The sequence below is a fragment of the Gallinula chloropus genome (assembly GCF_964237585.1).
Source record: "Gallinula chloropus genome assembly, chromosome: 1".
Classification (NCBI taxonomy): Eukaryota; Metazoa; Chordata; class Aves; order Gruiformes; family Rallidae; genus Gallinula; species Gallinula chloropus.
The window spans coordinates 184,573,124-184,597,701 of NC_140085.1; the positions used below are offsets into that span (position 1 = coordinate 184,573,124).

At 43.1% G+C, this 24,578-nt stretch overlaps 1 protein-coding gene across 1 annotated transcript in view; it reads left to right on the forward strand.

The window, feature by feature from the left end:
- Positions 1-23,353, forward strand: part of FAM124A (family with sequence similarity 124 member A) — a gene marked incomplete at both ends in the record, with an annotated part of 42,244 nt that extends 18,891 nt beyond the window's left edge. Inside the window, 2 exons of the mRNA XM_084275738.1 lie at positions 10,116-10,855; positions 22,553-23,353. Of these exons, the coding sequence (XP_084131864.1) occupies positions 10,116-10,855; positions 22,553-23,353 (1,541 nt within the window). The remainder of the gene's footprint in view (positions 1-10,115; positions 10,856-22,552) is intronic.
- Positions 23,354-24,578: the final 1,225 nt, after the last annotated feature.

The following is a 24,578-nucleotide window of genomic DNA, read 5'->3' on the forward strand; positions in this document are numbered from 1 at the left end:
TGCATAGTGAGTTAGATAGTTGCTCAGTCTTGGGACCAGTCTTGTTTAATCTCTTTATCAATGGTCTGGGTCAGGGGCTTGAGTGTGCCCTCAGTAAGTTTGCAGATGACAACAAATTGTGTGGGAGCATCCATTTGCTGGAGGATAGAAATGCTTTGCAGAGGGATCTGGGTAGGCTGGATTGATGGGCTGAGGCCAATTGCATGAGCTTTAACAAAGCCAAGTGCTGGGTCTTGCACTTTGGTCATAACAACCCCAGGCTTGGGGAAGAGTGGCTGGAAAGCTTTCTGGCAGAAAAGGATCTGGGAGTGTTGGTAGATATCCAGCTGGATGTGAGCCAGCAGTGTGCCCAGGTGCCCACGAAGGCCAATGGCATCCTGACTTGTATGAGGAAGTGTGACCAGCAGGGCCAGGGAAGTGATCTTACCCTTGTACTGAGCACTGGTGTGGCTGCATCTGGAATACTGTGTTCAGTTTTGGGCCCCAAGGACATTGAGGTGCTGGAGTGTGTCCAGACAAGGGCAATGAAGCTGGTAAAGGGTCTGAAGCACAAAGTCTTATGAGGAGTGGTTGAAGGAACTGGTGTTGTTTAGCCTGGAGAACAGGAGGCTAAGGGGAGAACTTACCACTCTCTACAACTACCTGAAAGGAAGTTCTGGTGAGGGGGGGGTTGGCCTAGTGACTAATGATAGGACAAGAGGAAATGGTCTGAAGTTGCTCCAGGGAGGTTCAGGCTGGATATTAGGAAAAAATTCTTCACTGAAAGAGTGGTCAGGCATTGAAATAGGTTGCCTAGGGAGGTGGTAGAGTTGCTGTCCCTGAGGGTGTATAAAAAATGGGTAGACAAGGTGTTTTGGGAGATGGTTTAGTGGTTACAGTGATATAAGGCTGACAGTTGGACTTGATGATTCTGTGATTCTATGGCCATTGTATACTGTTTTCTGACCATATATCCAGTTGGGTTTTTTCATGTCATATAAATAGAGCAGATAAACTAGGGTGGGTTGGTTTTTTTTTTTAAACAAATCAGGTAAGAATGACTGTCTGAATGTTTTTATAGCTCCTCTTTTAAAACCACATAGGCAAATATTTCCACTTTCTCATTACCAAGCATGATTCAGAAGCATAGGAAACCTTTGATAAACCCTGAGCCACACAATTCTTGTTAAAAATGTACAGGAAACTTTTCAGAGAATGTTAAATTGGATTATTAGGTGATGTGGGTTGAATTTCCCTTTGTGTAAGTGTTACTGCTGCTGTCCCAGAAAACTGCAAGGAGCGAGGCAGCCGTTTAGTGGGTCTTTTGCCCTGAGCAATGGGTTCCAGGAAAGGTCTTGGCATTCCACATGCAGCTGGTACAATGATGAGAATGATCTGGAAGTCGTTGAGACATCTGAATTGTTAAAGCCCAAAGAGGGAAACTAAAAAAATAAATCTGGCCCATGGCAACTCATAATTCAGAGGAACTGAGTGGTGGTGGTGGGAAAAGCCATCTGACAGAACACTTCTGAAGGCTGCAGCTATTAAGACAGTTTCTACTTCTACAGTGTGCTGTTTTGGCAATGCCAGCAATTAGTGTCCCCAGTTAATGGCTGCAGTACATTATCATGGTGTATTTTCTTTAATTTGAACTTTTAAAAATAAAAAAAAATTAAATTAATTTATGCAAGCTCAGTGAGGAACTGGGACTCTAGAAGATCTTTGAGGACCCTTTCAACCAAAACTATTCCAGTACCTAAAGGAGCCTACAGGAAAGCTGGAGAAGGGCTTTTTGCAAGGGCATGGAGTGACAGGACAAGGGGTAATGGCTTTGAGTTGAAGGAGAGTAGATTAAGGTTAGAAATTCTTTACTCTGAAGGTGGTGAGGCACTGGAAGAGGCTGCTCAGAAAAGTTGTGGACACCCCCTACTTTGCAGTATTCGAGGCCAGGCTGGATGGGGCTTTGGGCAGCCTGGTGTAGTGGATGATGTCCCTGACCATGACAGGAGAGCTGGAACTGGATGATTTTTGAGTCCAAATCCCACCCAAACCCTTCTGTGATTCTATGAAATTTGGTAATCAGTGTGTGCCATGTTCTAGAGCAGTAGATGTCCACTGCCTGCCTCGTTTTTGTTGGTACCACATATTTGGCAATTAATATTTTGGGAAAAAAAATCTCTTATCTCAACTTCTAAAAGGTTCATGAAATGTTTGCCAGGTGATTCCTGGCTGCCACCATATGGGATTAGAATGAAATGCCAATGAGAAAATACGCTTTCTATTACTCTTTCCCTTTTCCATCAGACAGTCTGGTTATCAGACATTATGGGGTAAGTCTTCTGAACTGCATGTTACGGTCAGCTGAAAGGATTATAAAATTCAAAACTGTTTTCCGCTACTGTCAAGTCCAAATGGCTCCTTTGCTGTGATGATAATGTTGTTGATTGTCTACAGAAACACAAGCACGGCAATGCTTCACCATGCCTCAGCTTTGGATCCCTTCTTTTCTTTAGGTGCATCTTCAGTGTATAAGCTTTGTTGTGATTCCTTCCATGGCTGCATTTCTCTGCCACCTCTTTGTGATACCAAGAAGGTTTGTGCAAAAGCACAAATTAAAAACAGGGGTCTGCCATATTAGTTCTCTGCCACTAGAAGGCACAATCCTGATTACTCCTTGTCTAAGGGCTTCTTCTCAGTCTGTTCTGCAAGCTGTTTCAACTTGCACCTAGATCTGACACATGGGAAGCACTGGAAACACTTAGCTGGGAATAGCAGGGGAAAGAGTGCCAGCAGCAAAGTCTTAAATTGTCTTAAGCCCATCATAAAATCACACTCTCAGTTAACTAGAGTACGTTGTGTGAGGTATGGAGCTCATTGTTGGACCAAATTCATCAGCTGCTCAAGTGTACAGAGTTTCTTGGGGTTTTTTTAAGGCAACGTTATTTCTGCCCTTTTATTGCCTTACATTTTAAGAAAACACAACGCTTGAAATCAAAGGACTCTAAACACCAAGTAGTTGGAGGCAATTTAGTTGCTGACATGCATTGTACAGCTTTTGATTTATTGGTGATAACAGAAAGGAGTCCTCCTGAATTAGTGCACATTGCCACTCTGTGCAGAATCTGGTATTAATACCAAAGGTCCGTGTCTGAGCCCTTGCCAAGCACAACTACCCGTGTCTTTCTTTAGGAAAATTTTATGATTGGGAAGGATGTGCATCTTTTCAAGGCTTAACTCTTCTGAAAGGGAAGACTGCTGCTATTTGGGATACTGCTCTCTCTGTGTCTCAGCTTCAGGCCCTTTTCCCCTCCCTACCCCTTCACCTAACAAGTAAGGCAAGGTTGTTTGTTTTTACAATATAAAAATAAGAATAGAACAAATTAATGTAAGAGTTGAGCATTAATAATCTATGCATGTTTCCTTTATTTCTCCTCTGAGCTTAACTCAGCTGCAATTTAGGCTGCTCTTTAAAGTCCCATGTTTTACCCGTGTGGCACAGACCCATTCATGCCGGCAGCATCACCATACTCACTGGGCCAAACCCTGCAAGCAGCAGCCTGGTGTTGTGATGGACTTCCCCACACAGGGGTTTCTGGTTATAGTTTCTTCCTGTGTGTTTCTGAAAGACACAGAATGACCATTCCCTGCTGTTCTCCACAGATCAGGAACACTTTTCAGGGTGCCAGAAATAAAATTCCTTACTGTTTCTCTTACGGGTATCAGGTCGCCTGTGGGGATTAATCTTTATGTGATGAAGCCATTTGAGCCCCTAGATGGGCAAGTAGAGGTAGATTATAACTTTTGAGTGGAGACAGCTGAGACAGTGAAGACAGTTTTAAGAAGCCAAATCATGTGAGTCTGTTTTGTGCCAGGGACACATGTGCAGACTGAGACACCAGGTGAACTTTCAAATTATGGTGAACTGTGTGGGAAGGAAGGTGGGGACATGACAACAGTTGACATCCAGGAGAATATTTCTGAAGATGTATGGGTACACCACAATTTTCAGATTCTTTTAGCTACTAACCTTTCAGCAAGTTAGTAGCTAAATTTTTTCCATGCTTCTAGGCTTCATAAAGCCCATATGGAACACCTAGGCATGTCAAGAAGGCTGTAGTGTCAGAGACATGGGATTATACAGCCAAACCCACAATGTGTCACTCCTATCCCTTTCTTTTTTGCCTATTTTGAAGGTCAACATGATGTGAACACTTGCTATGTTTGCATGTGTGCCTGGAGAGGTGAAGGAAGGAGAGTGAGATGGTTACTTGTACATAGGTGTGAGGGAGAGATGAGAATTCACTGAGAACTGTAGTACAGTGATGGGTTTGAGCAATTGCTGCACCATCTAACAGCAAAGGTACCACATGGTGAGATCTGCCATTGCTTTTGCTTGATCATGTAGGGCCTCTCTGGACATTAGGAGTCAGTGTCACGATGCTGGCTGCATGCTGTACACGAAGGGCAGTGACACCTCAGAAGACTGTTCATATTAATATACCAGAAAAGGCTTTTTATCTCCATCAGGCAAAAATTTGGCTTAATTTTCCAACTTTATTTTATTTTTGCTCAGTAGTTGGGGTGTTTTTTTGGTCTTACAGCAACTGAATTAACAGCAGAGAGCCTGTATCATGGAGCAGATTGCCTGGTTTGCCATGCTTGTCAGTGTGCTGGTCTGCTGGGCATTGTCAATACCCCATCAGTATGGATAGAGGAGTGAGTGTTCTGGCATCATTATCTCTATTAGAGACCATTCAACTGCAGCTCCACAGAAAGATGGGAGCAGGAAAGAGGTTTCTTCTCTTGTCGCTGTGCCATGCAGAACATCCTCCTTCTTACTGCTTCTGAACAACCTTCGTGAGTTTGAGGTGGTGTGCAAAGCTGGGCATGCTGAGAAGCACATTATCCTGCAGCCCTGCATTTGTCAGATGCTATTAAACAGCAGGGAAAGAGAATGGAGGAGCTGGTGAATCTGTCACATCCCACTTGTTCAGAAGATTATTGATGCTGCATAATTCATTAAAGCATGACCTAGCAGTGGGTTCTGCTGCCAGAGGTGTCCAGTAACTGCTTCTGCTGCAGCTGTCCACAAAGTGATGCACCTTGTGTGTGGAAATAGCTTGTCTTTGTGTCTGCCCATTAGTGTTTCAGTTAATACACTTAAAGGAATCAATCTTGCCTTGGACTCAGATAAACTACAGAGGTCCTGTTCAGTAAGAAATGCTGCCATTTCAGCATTTCTTGGTGGTTTAGAATGGGATTGAGATAGGGGAAATACTGAAATTTTCTGTGCAACAGGAATCCCAGGAAATTTAAATTAGGAAATATTATCATGGCTTTTTCTGATGCTACGTATGTGATGAATTTTGGTTTTTACTTTCCTGCAGTTGAGATGTTTTGATTTATTAACAATGAACAGAAAGTGCTGATCTGTAATGTTTGGTTTTTTTATTTCATTACTTTCCTACAGCATTTATTTCCTGATAATTAAATGATGTTCCATGGGAGCTGCAGTTCAAGAGCTTGGTGCATTCATTCTGATCTTCTCCCATTGCCTGATTTACATCTCCTGTAGCGTGTCATGCGATTTGGTCAGAATGAAATGGGAAATTGTACTGCCTGACGTGGTGATAAAGGAATCTAGTCTGTTCATTGTAGGAAAGGTTCTGGTGCTGGTTCCCATGAAGGGAAAATGGGAGTTTGCATTCTTGTGTTCAGGTTCTCGATGCAGTGTTGGGGGTCAACTCAAAAATACCTTTTTGTCAAGTATTTATTGGCTGAATACTTTATCCGGGTTTTTTGCATAGAAGATTGGAAATGTAGGTGGCTAGAAAATTAAAAATATCTACCACAGTTTGGAAATGCACTTTCCCATGCACAAACTGGGACCAGGATCCAAGTTGGCCTAAAACTTCACCCTAGACTGCAGCCTAGCTCATGCACTTACTGGGTTTACTGAACCCTGTAGGTAACCCCTCATTAAATATCTCCTGGTGAGTCAGAGAGGCCTTGAGGTCCACCTCTTCTTTCATCAATGCAGTCTTAGGAGACCTGTTTCAGAGAGACAGGTGCTTACCTTCTTCCTAAGTTCTGCTATGGACTGGGTTTAGGCAGTCAGTGGGCTTCCAGCCAAGTCCACTGGAGAAACCAGATGTCATCAAGACTTCTCTACTAAAGGTGGTGACTTATCCTGAAATAAAGTGTCCAAGAAGGGACAACTCCTTGTGCAGGGCAGCTCCAGAGGAAATGCAGCCTGGGCCTCTTACAGTCTAAAAGAGGGACCAGACCACCATGTCATGGCCAGATAACCTGGTGGCCATTCTGCAGGAGCCAGGTATGCGAGAGTCCTGGGACCAACAAGAGGGAGATTTCTCTAAACTTGGGTTATTCAGGTGCCATGGGAGAAAACACTGCTCATTTCTTCCAGGGACATTTTACCTCTTGTGTGGTTTAATGTAAAATGCATACATGCTCCAGGGAGAAGGAATTGTAGCTCCTGTTCCCTGTACCTCCAGCTGAGCCTAGCTGCTTCCCAGCTGTTAGGGTTGCTGACCTGAAGATAATTCCTGCTTTGGGCCAGGAGCTCTTCCTTCTTGGCCAGCTGCAGCAAGGATGATGTTACAGATACCTGAGTCTTTATGGCACCTCTCAGGGGAGGTGGCTTCCTCCACCCCAAGGGAGCAGAGCACTTAACCCATTGCTTCCCACTTCACCCAGGGTGTTTGTGTCACTAGGTCAGTGCTGCTGTCATAGCCATCCCACTAGGCACCTCTGGCCAGGAGTGGGCTGGGAAGCTCTGGGTGCCAAGAGAGTTGTCCTATGCAGACACTGATGTTCCCTACAGAGTGAGGGGGAAGGAAAGGAATTAAGAAGGCAAGATCATCCTCCAGAGGTATTGCAGAGGCCTCAACCTCTCTCCATGCACTCAGCAGGGGACATGGGCGACTAGGCTAGACAGACAGGTACCTGTCCTGTCCGTCCTCAAGACAAGGCAGCTTGAATTTCAGCGAAGACTTCCTGAAATGAGGCAGCTGGCACAGGCAGACTTGAAAGGACCCACTGCTTATGTCAGATTGCCTTTCTAATTAAAAGATCCTGGTTTCTCAGCAGGGAAAGTACAGGGCAAGACTGCCATTCTGCTTTCCAGTACTTCCTTTTTTTTTTTCCTCTGCTCAGCAATATTGCATCTGCAACCAAATACAAATACCATGTAGAGAAAGATCCATCCAAAGCTCAGCCACAAAATTATCAGGCCGCCTTCAGCTCTCACCCTTAAGATGTCAAGTGTGAGAGCCGCAGAGTGTTTGGGCTCTTTGCTTTAACCTTTCATGGGTGGTTAATGCTACCTAAGAGAGAAGTAAAAAGTTTAGATTTGTAAAATACTCTTTGGATCCTGATAGTAATTACCTGTTAGCAACCTTAGTGCTTTGTCAACTCAACAAGAACTAATCCCCTTCTGTCACAGGCAAGAAAAGAGCTGTAATGGCTGTGAGAACTGCAAAGCTTATTTTCAAATAGATGCCTCAGCATTTTGATATTTTCTGTGGGATTAACTAGTAACACAGGAAGGCTAATATATATGCAGAGCTTTCATTTGCTTTTGTGACAATTTGCCAGGGGCAAAATTGAACTGTGTCATGAGAAATGGTGCTGTTCCCCCAGCATCCCCACCCCCTCCGCCTGGTTCATTGTCAGTTGAAGCAAAAAGACTTGTTAGTGTTAACACAGAAACAATTTGCAACGTATCTTCATTTTAGGGGAAGTTTCTCTTAGCTCCTTGCCTCATATTTCTGCTTTTCTTATGTTTCTTTTTTCCTTGCCAGAATAGAAAGGGCTGCCATTTTATAAGCACAGAAACCACAGGGTGAAAGGTATGAAAGCGTTGCAGGAAAAGTATCTTTGCTACTGAAGGTCTTGCTGTACTGATTTGTTGCACTTTTCTTGCTTTTTCCCCTTCAGCATAGTTGCTTCTGACTACAAAAAAAAAAAAAAAAAAAAAAAAAAAAGGATTATTTGCTTTGCTGTATGTATAAACCTGGCTCCTAATGATGGCTTTGTGCCGTGCTTTGGTGGTCCGAGGCTGACTCTGGGAGCATCTGGTAACGATGGGCACAGGCAGCGGTGGCTGCGGAATACTAATGCCTGGGCTGGCTCTCACAAGGTTCCACTTTTGAAAAATGCTTTCACCATTCGGCATCCCTGCCCCATGCTGAGCAACAGGAGGGCAGAAAAGCCATGCTATGGGATTTTTTTTTCTTTTTTTTTTTTTTTTTTCCCAGTGCAGAGCAAGAAGCCAACAGGAACGACCGCCCTTTGCTTCACATTGTTGTGCCCGGGCTTCTTTCAGAGCTGCAGTCATTTATATGCACAAATATCAAGCCTGTCACTTGTTGCAGGCTTTGATAGCATTTGTGTAACAAAGGAAACAGAAGGAGAAAAGAGCTGAACATCTTCTATTCCAGTCTCAGAAAACAGAAAACGAATGGCTGCGTAGCTATGGCAGTTTCTTTCTGGTTTTATTAGATCACTGTCCTCTGCAATTTGTTTTCCTTCCTGTCCTGCTGTCCCATGTAAAGGACCATGAGAAGACCTCCTCCCACACCTTGTCTTTCTTCCACTGTGGCTATCCACAGGGGATATCTCAAAGAATTACCTACCAGTAACAATTGCCACAGCAAAGCCTCTTGCCGTGTACTCACAGTTACTTTTTTTTTGCTTCATTTTCTTCTTTCATTAACCACCTGACCAAGTCACTCCACATCACCCATTTCATGCAGAGATACGAGAACTCTGCTGTAATTGTGTTTTTGATTATTTACCCGGGTTTTCTATATCTCCCCTAGGAAAAATTCATGCTTCCTATTTGCTCTGCAAACCAGATCTTTCTGCAGCCCCTAAACTGAAGCATGTTTCCTGGCCATCTCTGAAAAGCTATGCAGTTGCATCTAGCTTTTCAGTGGGTCTTGCAGCTATTCTGTATTGAAAGACAACTAAAATACACTACTTGTATAATGCTGCTTTTCCACTAAAGCAATTGCTGAAGTATCACAGGAATGTTATTCTGATGCCAGGAGGGAGGAGGGAGATGTCAACAAGAGGGAAAAGAGCATATGAGACAATCCCCCTATTAAGTGATCTGCACAATTAAAAGCTTGGGAAGCCTTTCTAAAGCTTCACACGTTTAGGCTTTGTGCCCAGGCTTGGGGTCTCAGACATGGAGGTGGTTTCAAAACACCACAGAAGGACAATCATTTCAGAAAATATATCCAGATTACCTGGATAATTTATTAAACTGTCTCACATCTCCATTCATGTGCATCTTTATTGGCACGTGACTCCAGCAGAACATTCCCAAGGCTAACTAGAGGTTTCTTTTTTCCACCTGAGTAAGTGTAAATTTTTGTGCTTCCTGCTTTTACCAGCCTTCTCTAATCTTATAAAAACCTTGAAGCAGTGGCATTATAATCTTGACGGTCTGAAGACCAACAGTGCAGGATTTGTAGGGACAAGTAATATCTTTTCCTGAAGAAGGACTTGTGTGCCTGAAGGCTTGTCTGTTTTTTTTCTGAACTGTATCAGTTGGTCTAATAAAAGATATTACCTCTCCCTACAAACTTTGCCTTACTTATTAAAACAGTTGCCTCCAGGACGCAGAACACTCTTAACTAGGTGGAAAACTCCAATGTCAAGGTGATAGAGTGGAGTTTAGTGGTGTGATTTCCATGCCCTGAGCCAATTGGCACAAATTAAAACAAGGTGGGGTGAACATTGTCCACTCTCATCATTCTGCACATCATTAGTGTCCCTTTCTCTACTCTATACTGTCCGTATTTTGGTCTTTCCTACCTCTCAGCTGTATAGGGCAGCTCTTTGCTAGCACAACAATGCACACTGGGTAACATCTTTGAATGCTACCTCAGTGGGAACAGCAGGTCTTATGGTATGCTTGAGGAAACTTCTCTGCCTTCTATTGCTATATCCCTGCATGTTACTTTTATTTTACTGCAGGTGAACTCAAGAGAGAGGGGAAAAAACACTCAGTGTGACCAAGTAGGCTGTTTTTCCTTTAAGGATGACCTAGATGTTGACAACTTGGTTACAAATCCTAAAGGATATTTTTCTTTTTATACTCTCAGGTGAACTTTCTGTGGAAGGCATACAAGATCCATTCCTTGTTAGCGTACATATTATCACAGACCCAGGTGAATCCAAGACTCTTCAGCGAGCTATCGATAAGCTTCTAGCCTGGATCCATCCAGACCTCCAGCTGTTCCGAGTCTCAGAAAGACGGGTGCCCAAGAAGCGCAGGAAGCCGGGTAAGGCTGGAGTTTCTCAGCCAGCCCTTGCCATCATTCTGTTTCTGCAGGAGGAATATGGAGAAGAACCCATCTTGCAGCTCCACGAAACCTTTCAGCGGCCACCTTGGCACTACCACCACACCGAGCGAGTGCATGGGAAGTTCCTCCCTTACATGCCATGCAGCCAGGACTTTTACACTTTGGCTCCAGAGACCCCTCTGTGGGCCATTCGGCCTGTGCACTACGGGAGGGAAATCATCCGTTTCACTATATACTGCAGGAGCGAGAACTTCGTTGACATTTTGAAATTGTACGAGTTAATACTGAAAAGACCAGTCTGTCAGAAAAAAGTGGACTTCTGTGTTTTTCCTATCTATTCTAACATGGAAATAGACATCCAGTTTTCTTTAAAAAAACTTCCAAAGGGGCAGGTGCCGGTGCCGACAGAGTCAGCAGTGATGGAGTTCAGAGTTAAAGATGTGGGGCAGCTTGTACCTCTCTTGCCCAACCCTTGCAGCCCCATCAGTGAAGGCAGGTGGCAGACAGAAGACCACGATGGAAATAGGATCCTTTTGCAGGTAAGTTCAGTCCATGGGAAAAGAGGAGCACGTGTATTGGTTTTATGCTGGAAAGTGTAACCTGCAGTGGCAGCCAGAAAAGGAGGCTTGCAAGGGTTTTTTTCTTGCTCTGTCTTAAGAGAAAGAGCCAGGACAGTACTGCTAAAGAAAGAACTTGAAACCTCCTGCTGCGTGTGTGTAACGAATCAGGAAAGCAGAGGGTGATACTACAGAGATATCGGTCAACCTCAGTTTATGCAAAGAGTGATGTGAGATGAGGTTTCTGTTTAAAAGAAGGAGGAGGAAAGGAATTATGAGCCCAAGTGGAGAAATGATGGTTGATGGGTGTAGTTTTGTAAGAAATACAGGCACAGAACTGACAGAGGTTTATAAAAAAGCTCTTGGCTATGAGATTTTTATGGAAGACAGGCAGAATTCCTGATGGTACTTGTTATTTTCTAGCATCACAGGGTGACAAACTGCATCTCTCTCTTGTACAGTGATTATCAAGATAGGGAGAGAGGTGGTGAAGGAAAAGAAATGCACCCTGAGGAGCAGTCTGACAGATTCATTCCCACAGACTCTCCTTTTGAACTAATCTCAAGTGCTCACAACCAAGTCCTAACAGAGAATTTATTTGTCAGGACATCTGTAGGCACCGTATCTGGGCAATGGATCAGCGTGCTGTGCTTCACCACACCACATCCAAGGGAGATAAAGGGGATAACAAGCAGCAGGCTTTTAATAGCTGTCTGCCCTGCAGAGGGGTTGTCTGTGGCCATCCAGAGCCAGGTTAATGTGCATTCCTGCACTGCAGAGGTATTTATTGCTGCTCAGTGTTTGGATCAAGGAGCACAGACCCTCACCTTCATAAGACTGTTGTGCAGATTTTGAAGAAGGGCTGGTTGTTTTTTTTAGAGTGAATTGTGTTTGTGAAGCTTGTCAAATTGTCTGACCTTGTTTCTGTGGAGGAGGCATTTTGGGTGCCATCCTTCAACTGCACAGACCTCCCAGCACGCAGAGAGGTGTGCACAACCCCTGCAACACAGTACCTCTGGGTTTGTAGCTCCTGTGACTGAAAATGCAGTTATACAGGGCATCTGTGAGTCACATATAGAGGCTGGTGAAGTCTGATGACACTTTGCAGATGTCACCCACAGAGACACCCCATGCCAGAGGTGAACAGCACACATGTAGGGCTCAGGAGGCAATTCAGCTTCCCTGCCCATCTGCCAAGACAGTCGCCAGTTTGACAGAGTTACTGCTTGAACTATAGGCATATCTGTGGTAGCCTGGGATAACTTCGAACTCGTAAATTTAAGCTTACAAGAGCCATCAGCAGGGCTGGAGTACCTCCCCTACAAAGACATGCTGAGGGAGCTGGGCTTGTTCAGCCTAGAGAAGAGAAGGCTGCAGGGGGACCTCATTGCAGCCTTCCAGTACCTGAAGGGAACTTATAAACAGGAGGGGAATCAACTTTTAAAAGGATAGACAATGGTAGGACAAGGGGGAATGGACTAAAGCTAAAGGAGGGAAGGTTCAGATTAGATATTAGGCGGAAGTTTTTTACAGAGAGAGTGGTGAGGTGCTGGAACAGGCTGCCCAGAGAGGTGGTGGATGCCCCGTCCCTGGAGGTGTTCAAGGCCAGGTTGGATGGGGCCCTGGGCAACCTTGTGTAGCTCCAGGCCTGGAGGTTGGTGACTCTGCTTGTGGCAAGGGGGCTGGAACTCTATGATCCTTTGGGTTCCTTACAACCCATTCTATGATTCTATGATCCTACACAGCAGCCACAAGTCACCTGCCTCCCTTTTCCCCAGTTCTTTTTTTCAGGAGGTTTCTGCTACATGACGTAAATTTTCAGAAATAACAAGTGCCAGGCAGTACAGAGGTAAAGCAAGACTTGCCAAACAGCAGGCTGAGGTAAACCCTGCAAGGAAAATCAGAATAAGATTTTAGCCAAATGCACCAAAAGAGAAGACCAAATGCCTACTAAGCATGGCCTCCAAGTGCCATGCTTTTAATTTCTGTTTTTGTGAAGATGATGATGCAGGAAGGAAAAACAGCAAATGGAAATGAAGCTAGAGGAATGGAAATTACCCTATTGGAAGTGTGCTGCAGCAAAAGAAGTTTAATATATGCAACATGAGGGGAAAGCAGAGCCTTTGGATCTAATTTATGTGATTATGAAGTCATGAAGTCTAGGTCCTGGCACACAGGTTTTAAACAAGTCCATCCAATCAGAAATGTACTCATCTGACTATAAGTCACCTGTGCAACACTGCCATGAAAAGAAAAGTGGATTCTCTGGTGTGTACCCAAATTCATATCCCCAAGGAGTGTGGGAAATATTTGTGCCATTGCACAAGGTTGCATGGGTCTCACCTGTCTGCAGGTACAGAAAAGGGCTCTCACCTCATTCAGAGAGACTGGAAGACTGGAGGGACTGGCTTACAAATGGAAACTGGAAGAGTAGGCTCATCTGACCCTAGCCAGTAAGTCTGAAGGGATCTCTGACCGAACTCAGAAAATATACCAGAAGGTAAACGGCGGGAATGGGAAGAGGCTGTTTCACTAAATGTCTCTTCTGGCTCAGGAACAAAAAACTGTCAATAAGTAAATTTAAATTGACAGTTGTCCATATTGATGACCAACTACATAACATCCACCCACCAAGTGCAATCATATTAATACTCTAATTCAAGACAGGATGGTCAGTTAAGGAAAGGGGTTTATAGGATGGAGTATGGGTTATAAGGAACACTGAATTTGGTGATCCTTATATTCTCTTAACTCATTCTGAGTTCAGAACAATTATATTATCTACCTTTTAAACTTACAGGACTACTTTTGGTATCTCAGGGAGTGCTGCTATTAACAACATTATGAATGCCACAATGCTGGTCATAAATTTAACTTCTTCCCAGTTCTATGAACCCAGACAATGACGTCCTTGTATTTTTTAGCCCGCACATCAGTTGGCATTTAGTAATCATCAGAATATTTTTATTTACTTCATATAGATACTGCACCTTTTTACAGATTAAAATTACCGATTATAGCCAAAGTGGTAGATTAACATCCCTATTAAATTACAGGCAGTGTTTAATGGTTGAATTTTTACTATACCTCCGTGATTAGACTAACAAGATGTGACTTCTGTGTTTTTCTTGGTGTGCTTACAGGGACTTGGATACTCGCCAGCCAGATTGATCTGTGTTCTTAACCCATTTTACAAATGCAATTACCAAGGGGCTTAGATAAAGTCCATGCAAGAGAAAATGAAGTTATTCATAGGCAGGATAAGTCTGTTTAATACCACAGGAACTATTCCTTCATTTGCAATGAAGCCCTTCAAAATAATTTTGTCACACTAGCTTTTCCACATTGGCAAGTTAGCTCCAAGGGTCCAGCTACGTTCCAGCTGAGGCAAAGGGTAAGCTTCAGTTGACTTTAGTGGGAGCAAGGCTCAAGAGCATGTTTGCATCCTGTGGGAAGACACCCACACTACTTCACCAGCCCTGAGCCCAGAAGCAGGAGCTCTGGGGAGCTCTTGTCAGAGGAGTGGGAAGAATATGTAAATAATATAGCTAAGAATAAACCATATACTGGTATACTGGATATACTGACAGTTTTATAAGTCTTGTCCAAATTCCTGGCTGCCTCTGGCCATAATCCCCACAGAGGCAGCTGAAGTGCTAATGAACTTGCGCTCCTGGCAATGCAACATGGGAAGCAGGAAAGGTTAATAACGGATGGGACTGGCTTTGGCCATGCATGTTTGGAAAACATGGATAGTGAACAAAGGGAAGGAAGTGCACAGATGGCTTCTTTAAATTGTGAGTGTATCTTTGGATAGGGTAGGAAAGGTAAAATAACATTTTGGCAAAATTTCCTAGCTACTCTGCATGAGGGGGAACATGCAGACATACTTGAGAGGAAGGTGGGCGACAGTAAATGAGTATCTCACCTATGCAGTGACTCAGTGCTTAAGTAAGAATTACTGACATTTTACATGCTGAAAGGTACCTGAACCACCCCAGAAGAGGTGTCCTGGCACATCAGACTCAGGACCTACGGAAGGACTGTGCCCTTCTGAAATGCCACACAGGCACCCTAGGAGATACCAGAATGCACCAAACATGTATGTTTAGGTACCTGATTCACCCTGTAATAACTAATTTCTTGCTGAAGTCCCTCCCTCTCCACCATCTTCAGAACCAAGAGCCAAACAACCTTGCCAGAAAGCAAAGACAAAAAAAAAAAATCCTAAGAGAAGTGTTGTTTGTTACCAGTCTATGCTAATCATACCTGAAACAAGGTATTCAGATGCCATGTTGTAAGGCTTTTATGCCAGTTGTTGTGCTAATGAACCAATGCTGTTTATGGGGTGGTTATTTTCTGCCTAGTGTTGCTTTATAAAGCATCCTTGAAATAGCAGTGCAGATGTTAACTGGTCACAGCTTTTAGTTAGAAGATTTTTTAGCCCATTTGCGGAGTTAACTGGTCGATGTTCTTCTTACCTCTACCAAGCAAGCATAATCTTGAGTTCAGAAGTGGTATAACCATGTTTAGGTAACATGGTTCCTTACCTGAAGATTTGGTTCTGAGAAAAGATTGTGGACCTGGCCATTCAGAATGATTGACCTGCTTCTGTGCTACCTGCAAACTCAGCTCTCTGCTGCCTTGGAGATTTTTCCATCACTTGGTGTACAAAAATGAATGTTCTAGATCTGTGGTCATTCCCTCATGGTTTCATGAGGTCAGCTGCAGTTGTGTATGTACAAGATCAGTATGTTACTGTTAACTTGGAGTCACCAGAAGTCAACTTGGGGCTGCAGATGTTTGCCAGCTGCATGCATAAAGGCATTCTGCACTAGGCATGTGCAGTGCACAAGGCCTGAAGATGGGAAACAGCATGAAGGTTACAAGCCTCCACGGACATCAGCAAAGAAGTTATACAGAAAAAAGAATCAAAAGCTTATAGTTCAAAACATCTTTGTTTATTCAGTGTATTATATACAGGTGTCTGTGAGACTCATGTACTCATCTCTTCATTCCCTTTTATCTGGGGCCACGAGGGGAACAAATGTGCCTTTACTTCCTTCAGTTTATTTAAAACATACATATCTGCATGAAAAGTATGCTTGTAGTCAAACATCACGCTCAAAGTAGATAGCAGAGATCAGGGGAAAAGGTTTTTCCATGATGCACTGCTGACCCAATGTGTTTTGGGGAGCAGAGACAGGGCCTTCTTACAGGGTGCTGGAGACTGGTCATAACTGAAGCGAGGAGCTGGGATGAGAGGACATGGACAATGCAGAAAATGCCCTTAGACATGTGGGCAACAAGAGTGGGTGTTACTGAGCTGTTGATGCCAAAAATTACAAGATCTGAGGTTTGGACAATAGTTTTCCTTTTCGTTTCCCAGCCTTAACTGAAACTAAAAGAAATATTTCATACTCTTGTAGCATGAGGAAGTTTGCCTCTCAAGCTTATCTTGTCCAAAGAGATGCAGATCTTGGAGGCTCAGGGCCCATGTCTGTTTCCATTGAGATGTTTAGGACACAAGTCAGTGTAGTCACGGTTGCATTTACTTCATCTGACCCACCAAACCCTGCCAAACCTGACCTGGCTCTGCAGTTCCTCTGTCCAAACACAAAGCTGTCTTCCTTCTACTTCCCTTAGTTTCCAGTTTGTGTGCTTTCATAATCATCCAGCGTTTGTATGATCTTGATAAACCATGTAACTAGTTTGGGAGCATTAGGTAATCTGCTTCCATTACAGGTGCCTCGGGCTTCATGGCACCTCTATCTTATGCCCCTGTCTGAAGCAGGCAGCAATTTAGTCTCCTGAAAACTGAAATGCTTTCATCTGCCTAAAATGTCAGCAGGCTCAGTAAAGAAATGGCTTAATGATTTGTAAAATGATGAACACAAGGTCAGATAGGATGATATAATGGATGCCTCTAGTCTTAAACACAGTTAAATCATCTCATCCCTGTTACTGAAAGCATTACCAATTGCAAGCTCCAGGAAATAAAGGACAGAAAGCGCAGTCCTGCTACTGCAGTCCTGAGTCACTACAGTTAAGTACAAGTAGAAGAGAAGAAGATGAGCAAGTAGTCCAGGAAGCAGAGAAAGTAAAAAGGAAAGACAAGAACAGACAAAGAGAGGGGAATTTTGCAGAGAACAGTTTGATCTGTAAGAAGGAAAATGAAGGTGAATAAAGAGCTTCAAGCTTGCTTGAATTAATAGCGTGGACAGAGCAGATCTGGACACAAAGAGGAAGGACACACTCAAGGAAAGCATCAAGGACAAGCAAGGATGTGTACAGATGGCTTTACAAAAATTACTTTTAGGTTCCATTGAAACTGGTAGAAAGGACAGACCCACAATATGGCCAATTCAATTTTAAAACAAATTTATACATTTTATATTTTGATATGCTGCCTTTCTGAATACGTTGTGCCTTGCAAGTAAGAGTGATGGTGATACTGAAGACTAACCTCTGTTACTTTTTCCTGTGTTGATTTTCTTTTCCCTGGATCAATCCCACTGGCTTTAATATAATTAAACAAAGACCACTGAACTCCTGTTTAACAGGGAAAGCAAAATCTGGGCTTGAGATGGTGATGTCATTGCTGTGTTGGCTGTTTGGCTGGGTTCTGACCTCAGCAGAACCTTGCCTGCAGTGCTTAGTACAGATAGTGTGTAACGAGATCACTCTCCACTTTCTTAAAAAGCAGATAACTTAAAATAGATGGCAGGAGCACCCATGAATTTTTTGTGTGTCATTTGTAGGCAGCCCAGGTGAAGTAGAAAGTGCATTTCTGCAAGGTTCACCCCAAGTTGTTTATGGCTTTCCCGGATATTTGTCATGAAATTCTTCTGCAGCCCATTGTAATACACAAAGACTCTAAATCCCCCCAGGCTTCACAAAGATTTGTGCAGGGATTATAAATGAGCAGCAAATTAGCGCCACATGAAAAAATCTGTATTGTTAGAGAGCTAATCTCAGGCGGTTTGGTCAATGGCTGGGTTTGTTGTATGTCTCTATGACGAGGTCTGACAGGTCTCTCTGCCTGTATTTGGAATTTCAGTCAAAATCAACATGGTGGTTTGCATCAAGTCTTTGTTCTTGCAGATGGGCGACCCCTTCTCCCAACACCTCTGCTGTGCTTGTGTCTGACACAGGCAGGATGGCTGTACCAGGCAGGGCTCTGCCAGGCTGCAGCCAGGTAACAGGCAATGCAGAAAACAAGCTGGGAGAAGGATGAAGATAAGGACTTTAAAAAGGAAGAAAAAAAAAAAAGAAAAACAAAAAAGCAGATGTAACAGCTTCCAAAGCCAAGGAAAGAACTGGAGAGGAGGAAAAAGCTGCTCTGCTGAGAAGAGTATCTGCATGTGAATCACAACATCCTCAAGACACAAAAATAGGTCTTGCTGTTTCCAGCATCCCATGCCCATGGAAGATCAGTGTCTCCCACTTACTTGCTTGTCGTGGTTTCTTCTGAGAGCAGTCACACATGGAAATCCAGTTTGAATTGTGTGGGACTGTCAGGTGCTGTAAGGTTGAAACGAAGAGGACCGATCCCATGAATGCACCACTGCATGCAGATCTCCCTGTGCCGTGCTGTGGTGATACGGGTGAGCGCAGCCAAAAACAGTCCTCTGACACAGGACTAAGAGCTAGTTTTGCCTGATTTTTAATCCTTGCTAAATCATTGAATCCTCTCTGTCATCTCTGGCAAGCTACAGAATGCAGATATAGAAAAGTCTTATTAGTCCACATAATCCAGTTCTCTACAATGTAGGATTAGCCTGTGATCTTTGTTCACTAGTATGTCATGAGATGGGGCTTCTCGATACTCTACTGCTGCGACGAGAGGGAAAAATGCTGCCAATCAATGGGATTGATAAAGCACTTCAACTTTATTGCAAGCACACACTTCCTTTTATACTATTACTACCACGTGTTATACTTGTCGTATTTTAATTGGCTCTTAACTAAAGGTTACATTTACATACTCCACCCATCTTGCAGCCTGGGAATCATGTCTCTCTCAGTCCCAGGAGCACTGAATCCTTATCACACCTCCTGCTCCCACATCCCATGGCCTTGCTACATGATACACAAGAATACACTGACTGATTGTTGATCCTTTTGTTCTCACCAAGACAGCGTGGGGCCTAGTCTTACTAAGCTGCACAGGCGACTGCTTGAACAGCTGCTCCATAGGCTCATGGCCTTGCTTCTCAAGCCATTCTGCAACACTCTACCTGTAGTATAGTTGTGCAGTCTGGTACTCTTACAGTCAGGAAAGTGTTCAGTTACGTTGCTTTTAAGATGAAAGTATGGAGAGCAGCATCGGTGAGAGGGACCTGGGTGTCCTGGTGGACAGCAGGATGACCATGAGCCAGCAATGTGCCCTCGTGGATAAGAAGGCCAATGGCATCCCGGGGTGTATTAGAAGGGGTGTGGTTAGTAGGGCAAGAAGGGTCCTTCTCCCCCTGTACTCTGCTCTAGTGAGACTGGAATATTGTGTCCAGTTCTGGGTGCCTGAGTTCAAGAAGAACATAGAACTCCTCGAAAGAGTCCAGCACAGGGCCAATAAGATGATTAAGGATGTGGAACACCTTCTTTATGAGGAAAGGCTGAGGGAGCTGGGCCTCTTTAGCTTGGAGAAGAGAAGACTGAGAGGGTGACCTTATTTATGTTCATAAATATGTAAAGGGCAAGAGTCAGGAGGATGGGGCCAGGCTCTGCTCAGTGATGGTCAGTGATAGGACAAGGGGCAATGGGTACAAGCTGGAGCATAGGAAGTTCCATGTGAATGTAAGGAGGAACTTTTTCACTGTGAGGGTGATGGAGCACTGGAACAGATTGCCCAGAGAGGCTGTGGAGTGAATACCTTGTATAAAACACAGCAAATACCTTGTATAAAATGAAATGTTCTTATCTGGCTACAGGAATGTTAAAAGAGCTAGGAAATAAAGTAGAAATAACAAAACCTTAAAACTACTATCTTACCAAAAGTAGATTTTTCTCGTCACTGGAAGCATATTACATATCTCCCCTCAGTCTTCTCCTCTCTAGGCTAAAAAGTCCCAAGTCCCTCAGCCTCTCTTCATAAGAGGAATGTCCACAAGCTAGAAGACTACATTTGCTTGGATCTCTGGTTTCTTTGAATGTTTTATTTGCCAAATTGTCAACTAAGTCTATGAAAACACAAGAAATTAGCATAAAACCTAGCCATGGTCAGGCAATCCACCATCTTCTCTCTGAGAGGTAGGAGAAACGTTCTGGAGATGCTTCCGTTGATTCAGTGTGCGTGGTGGTTGAGTCCATGTAGTGTGTCTGAACAGAAAAAAAAAATAGTACATTTTGGTAGTGCAAACAGCAATTTAATGAGTGTTTTCCTTGAAAAAACTCATCAGCAGGGTATGGCGATTTCGTTGTGTACTTTCAGCGCGTCATATTGTTATTGCTGGGTTATCCAGACATGTCAGTTAAGAAACAGCTGGCATTTTCTTCATGGAAACAAGCCTTTCATCTTGCTGAGTAATTTTTTTTAAACAAATTAGCTCACCTATTGCATAAACAAAACAATGTTACATGTAGAGGTCTAAAGTGATTTCTGGTTAATGTTTTGTTGACAATCTGAGTTATTTTATTTTACTCTTTTGTACTCAATTTCTTATCAGTTAATGAAACTGCTACACTATTGTGGTTAATTTACCAATCCATTCATTTACTTCTTTACAGCATTAAGAAAAAATGCTTATTATATTACACAGAAATAGGTTTTGAATTAACATACCTCATTATATGTACAGTTGTATATATATAGATACTCATCTACAACGCCTGTGAACTCCTATGGTTTGGCTGTCCTATAAATCACCTCTAGCTAGATGATAACGAATGAGCAAAACATTTTTTGCAGATGTGAAAATCCTTTTCTTGCCTATAAAGTCGCCGCAATAAAAACCAGAAGATGGTTATGACAGATCTGGGTCACTAAGACAATGGGATGTACACTAGCAGGATGTTAGAAGCAGCAATGTATGGAGTTCTTTTAGAGGCAGTGGATACAAAGGACCTCCTTGATGGCCAGGTCTGATCCCTTTTTGTCATGTCATATAATCCCTTTGGTAAAATGAGAAAGCTCCATCTTTATCCATTGCTCACCCTCGTCTACTGTTGTGATTAGAAACCTTTTATTAGTTTGTGGTTCAGTTTTTTAATGGATAGTTAATATTTTATGTTTAGTTTTTGTTTTTTTTTTTCTTGTGGCTGCATCTTTTTCGGTTTAAATTTATTCTTTTTCATATGAGCACGATTTGTGTCACGTGCAACATTCTGGATCCGGCCATAGCAGTGTTGTATGTAGTGAAATACTTTTTTAGCTCACCTGTGACTGCCCAGAATCATGTTTGTCACAGCTTTGTCACTTTGGTAGCGACCAAGTGACCAAGATAACTAGTACTTCCTCCTCTGTTGTTTCCAACCAACAAGTCCCATAACTGAGTTGTCCCACTGTCCCTTTTGGGACAGAAATGTAGCATTTGGCATTATGTGAGAAATTCCAGTAAGAAGAATTTACGTTAGGCTTTTTAAAATGTGAACTTCTAAAAGCTTTACTGAGATTAGTCGTGAAGAACTGTTGAGAAGATGATGAAGAACTTCATGATTGCTCAGAGATTAAAGGCTTAGTTACCCACACGTAAGTGTATAGTCCAACACGAAGGACACGTGGCCTCCAGCAGCTTCTTGAGAACACTGTCTCTCCATTTGTAGGTGCTGCCCCTGAGCAAATGCTGAAGTATCTGGCAGGTAGACAGCTGAATCCTGCCTTAGGAATGAGATTCAGGTCCAGATCCAGATCATAACCATCAGGTTAGATCTTTAGTCTAGGTGTCTACAAGAAAACTAGGTGTCCAAAGATGTCCTTAAAGTGAAAGAGGGTAGGTTTAGAGTAGACGTTAGGAAGAAATTCTTTACTATGAGAAGCCAGGTTGGATGGGGCTGTGGGCAACCTGGTCTAATGGAGGCTGTCCCTAGATTATCTTTGAGGTCCCTTCCAACCAAAGCTTTCAATGATTCATTAGGGGCTAATTAAGACAGCAAGTAAGTTCTGTGGTGCACTGTTGAAATAACCATATGTGAAAGAGAAAATGTGAAAAAGAAAATGTGAAAGAGAAAATGTGAAAGATTTGAAAGGAGGAAACTCCCATTGAGACAACAGAGAATGACACTGCTTGCTAAAGGCTTTTTAATGTTTCAGAGGAAAAAAATAAAAACATTTGCACCACAGTAAGGAAGAAATAAGAAATAATAATGATGGTAACACACATCTCCCATTTCTTCATTTTTGTTTTTTAGCTGTCCACTAAGGCAGTAATGTTGAAAGACGGTATGTGAATGAATTTAAATGAGTCAATAATAAGTGAGAATTTCAAGCTAGTGTAATTCAGCCCCCAAGGCAAGGCTCTTCCACAATTTGTTCTTGTTGTCTTCAAGGCTTCTTATGTAAATATTTGGGATTTTGGCAGGGTGCTTTCTCTTTGTTATTGAAGTGAAACATTTGCTGCAAGCATACTGAATGAAGTCTGCTTCATAATTATTTGCAGTAACAACTCAGCAATGGAGACTCACGCTTGTAAGACTGCCAATTCCCTATTAATGTGATCTCTTTTCTTCCTCTCCCGGCTGCAGCAAGCACGCAGTTGGTGTAGGAAGTCTGCAAAGAAGAACCAGCAACCATATCCATCTGTGTCAACAGATTCCCGCTTCACCAGTCTGCCAGCCTTTCTTCCTCAGAGCCACGAATCTGTCCCTGAACAACCAAAAGAAACAGGCCAAAACAAGGTACATCATGCAAATGGCCTTGGTCACCATCTTGGTTTCTCCCAGCAGGACTTGAGGCATAGTGATCAAGGAGATTTCACACACAGATCCAGCAGTGCCTCCAGCATTTCATGGTCATTTCAACGAAGCAAGTCTCTGTTCTGCTTGCCCACAGTGAACTCCTCAGCCTCAGATACCTTTCATTTCAGTAAACCATTTCAGTTTCTAAACGTTGGGTCACCTGCCACCAGGTTAAAAACATGGAGATGCAGCCCCAGGCTTAACATTGATGACTTGGAGGGTGCCCAGGAGACTGATGTAGACACAGGGATGAAGCTGTCCTTCTCAGACCTATCTGTGGTCTCTGCATACTCTGCCCTTAATGGATTTTGCGATGACTTGGAAGCCTCTCTTCCCCCACAGAAGCAAACTGTCAGTAAAACCAAACAGGCGACTGCCAGCGTAAGGCCTGTATCAGCCATGTGCAATACCTTTGAGTCAGTTGACAGTTCTCTTTCCTCTCTCTCTGAACGGTCTTCCAGCTCATTCATGTCTACATTTTTCTCCAAACAGCTAAAACAGTCCTCAAGAAGAGCTTCTTGTTCTCTGGGTGATCATGGTAGTTTTGACCCAGCTTCATCAGCTAACGAAGAAGAATTTTACATCTGAGGTTTCTGTGTCTTACACCCTTCCAGGTCAAATGTGTTCTACTTGTGAATGACAACAGTGGGCCCACCTTGAGCTTACAGAAGTTTCCTCACCGAGGAAAAGGTGATGCAGCAGATCATGCTAAGTAGTTGAAGCAAGCATTCAGATGCCTCAGAGATGGGTGTCCCCAAATTATGTACAGTAAAGCAGTCTGAACTTGCACCCAGTACATTTGTGCTGTTGAGGATGATCAAAGGCTTGTCCACAGCAGTGAAAGGTGGATGGTGTCTATGAGTGGTCCTGAGACTGGTGGTGAAGGAGACACCAGAAGAGACGCATAATAACCCAGTTTTCTGAGGCAGAAACCGAAGAGTAATTTGTGACCCCAAACTGCTTTAACTTTTCTGAGATATTCCCTTAACTCAGGAAACATGGGAAGAGAAGGAGGTCTTTCCCTTCTAACTTCTGATATCTGGCAGCACTGAGGTGGGGAGAAGCTTCATTCCTTCTCCAGGGAAGAGGAAGCTCCACTGTATCTGTTACTTCGACAGTTCAGGATGTGGAAAGTGCCAAACGGGAGACCTTACGGGGTATTTTCAACTTGTTCCCTCAAAAACCTCATCTTCTCTGGTTGGAAGGGAGCCATCTGAGCTGTTGTCTGACCCGCTCACGTAGACAGTGCTCAACCCAAGTAAACCATGTTTGCTACTTCTAACTCAGGCAGTACAGAGCTTACCCTTTTGGAATACAAAACAAGGAAGATAGCCCAGTGTTTTTAGGTATTGCTACACTACTAGTCTCAAACATATGGCAGCTCTCTATTTTTTAAGAGGTTGTTATTATTCTGTTAAAAGGAATTAAAGCAGAAACTTATTCTTCGTATTTCCGGTGCAAGCATACGTCTTCCCGAGCAAAACACATTTATTCTCAAATATCTCTCTCCAAAGGGAGAACAAGTCACATCTTACTGGCTTTTCAAGTGATATTTTTAAAAATTGCATTCCTGATAACCTGTTTTGCTCCAATTCATTTGATATTTTAAAATAAATAAATAAATTTTAAAAAAGCTATTTTAAGCTATTTATACTTCATCATTACTTTACCTTCATCAGGATTTAAGTTGTGTTTAGAGGTTGCATCATGCATGTTCTGAAAAGTTGCATTTTGGCAGAAGAGTGGCACTGATTGCAGCTCTGGTCTAGCCAGTGAGGAAGCGACTGTGTTAAAAGGTGTCTGTATAATGTAC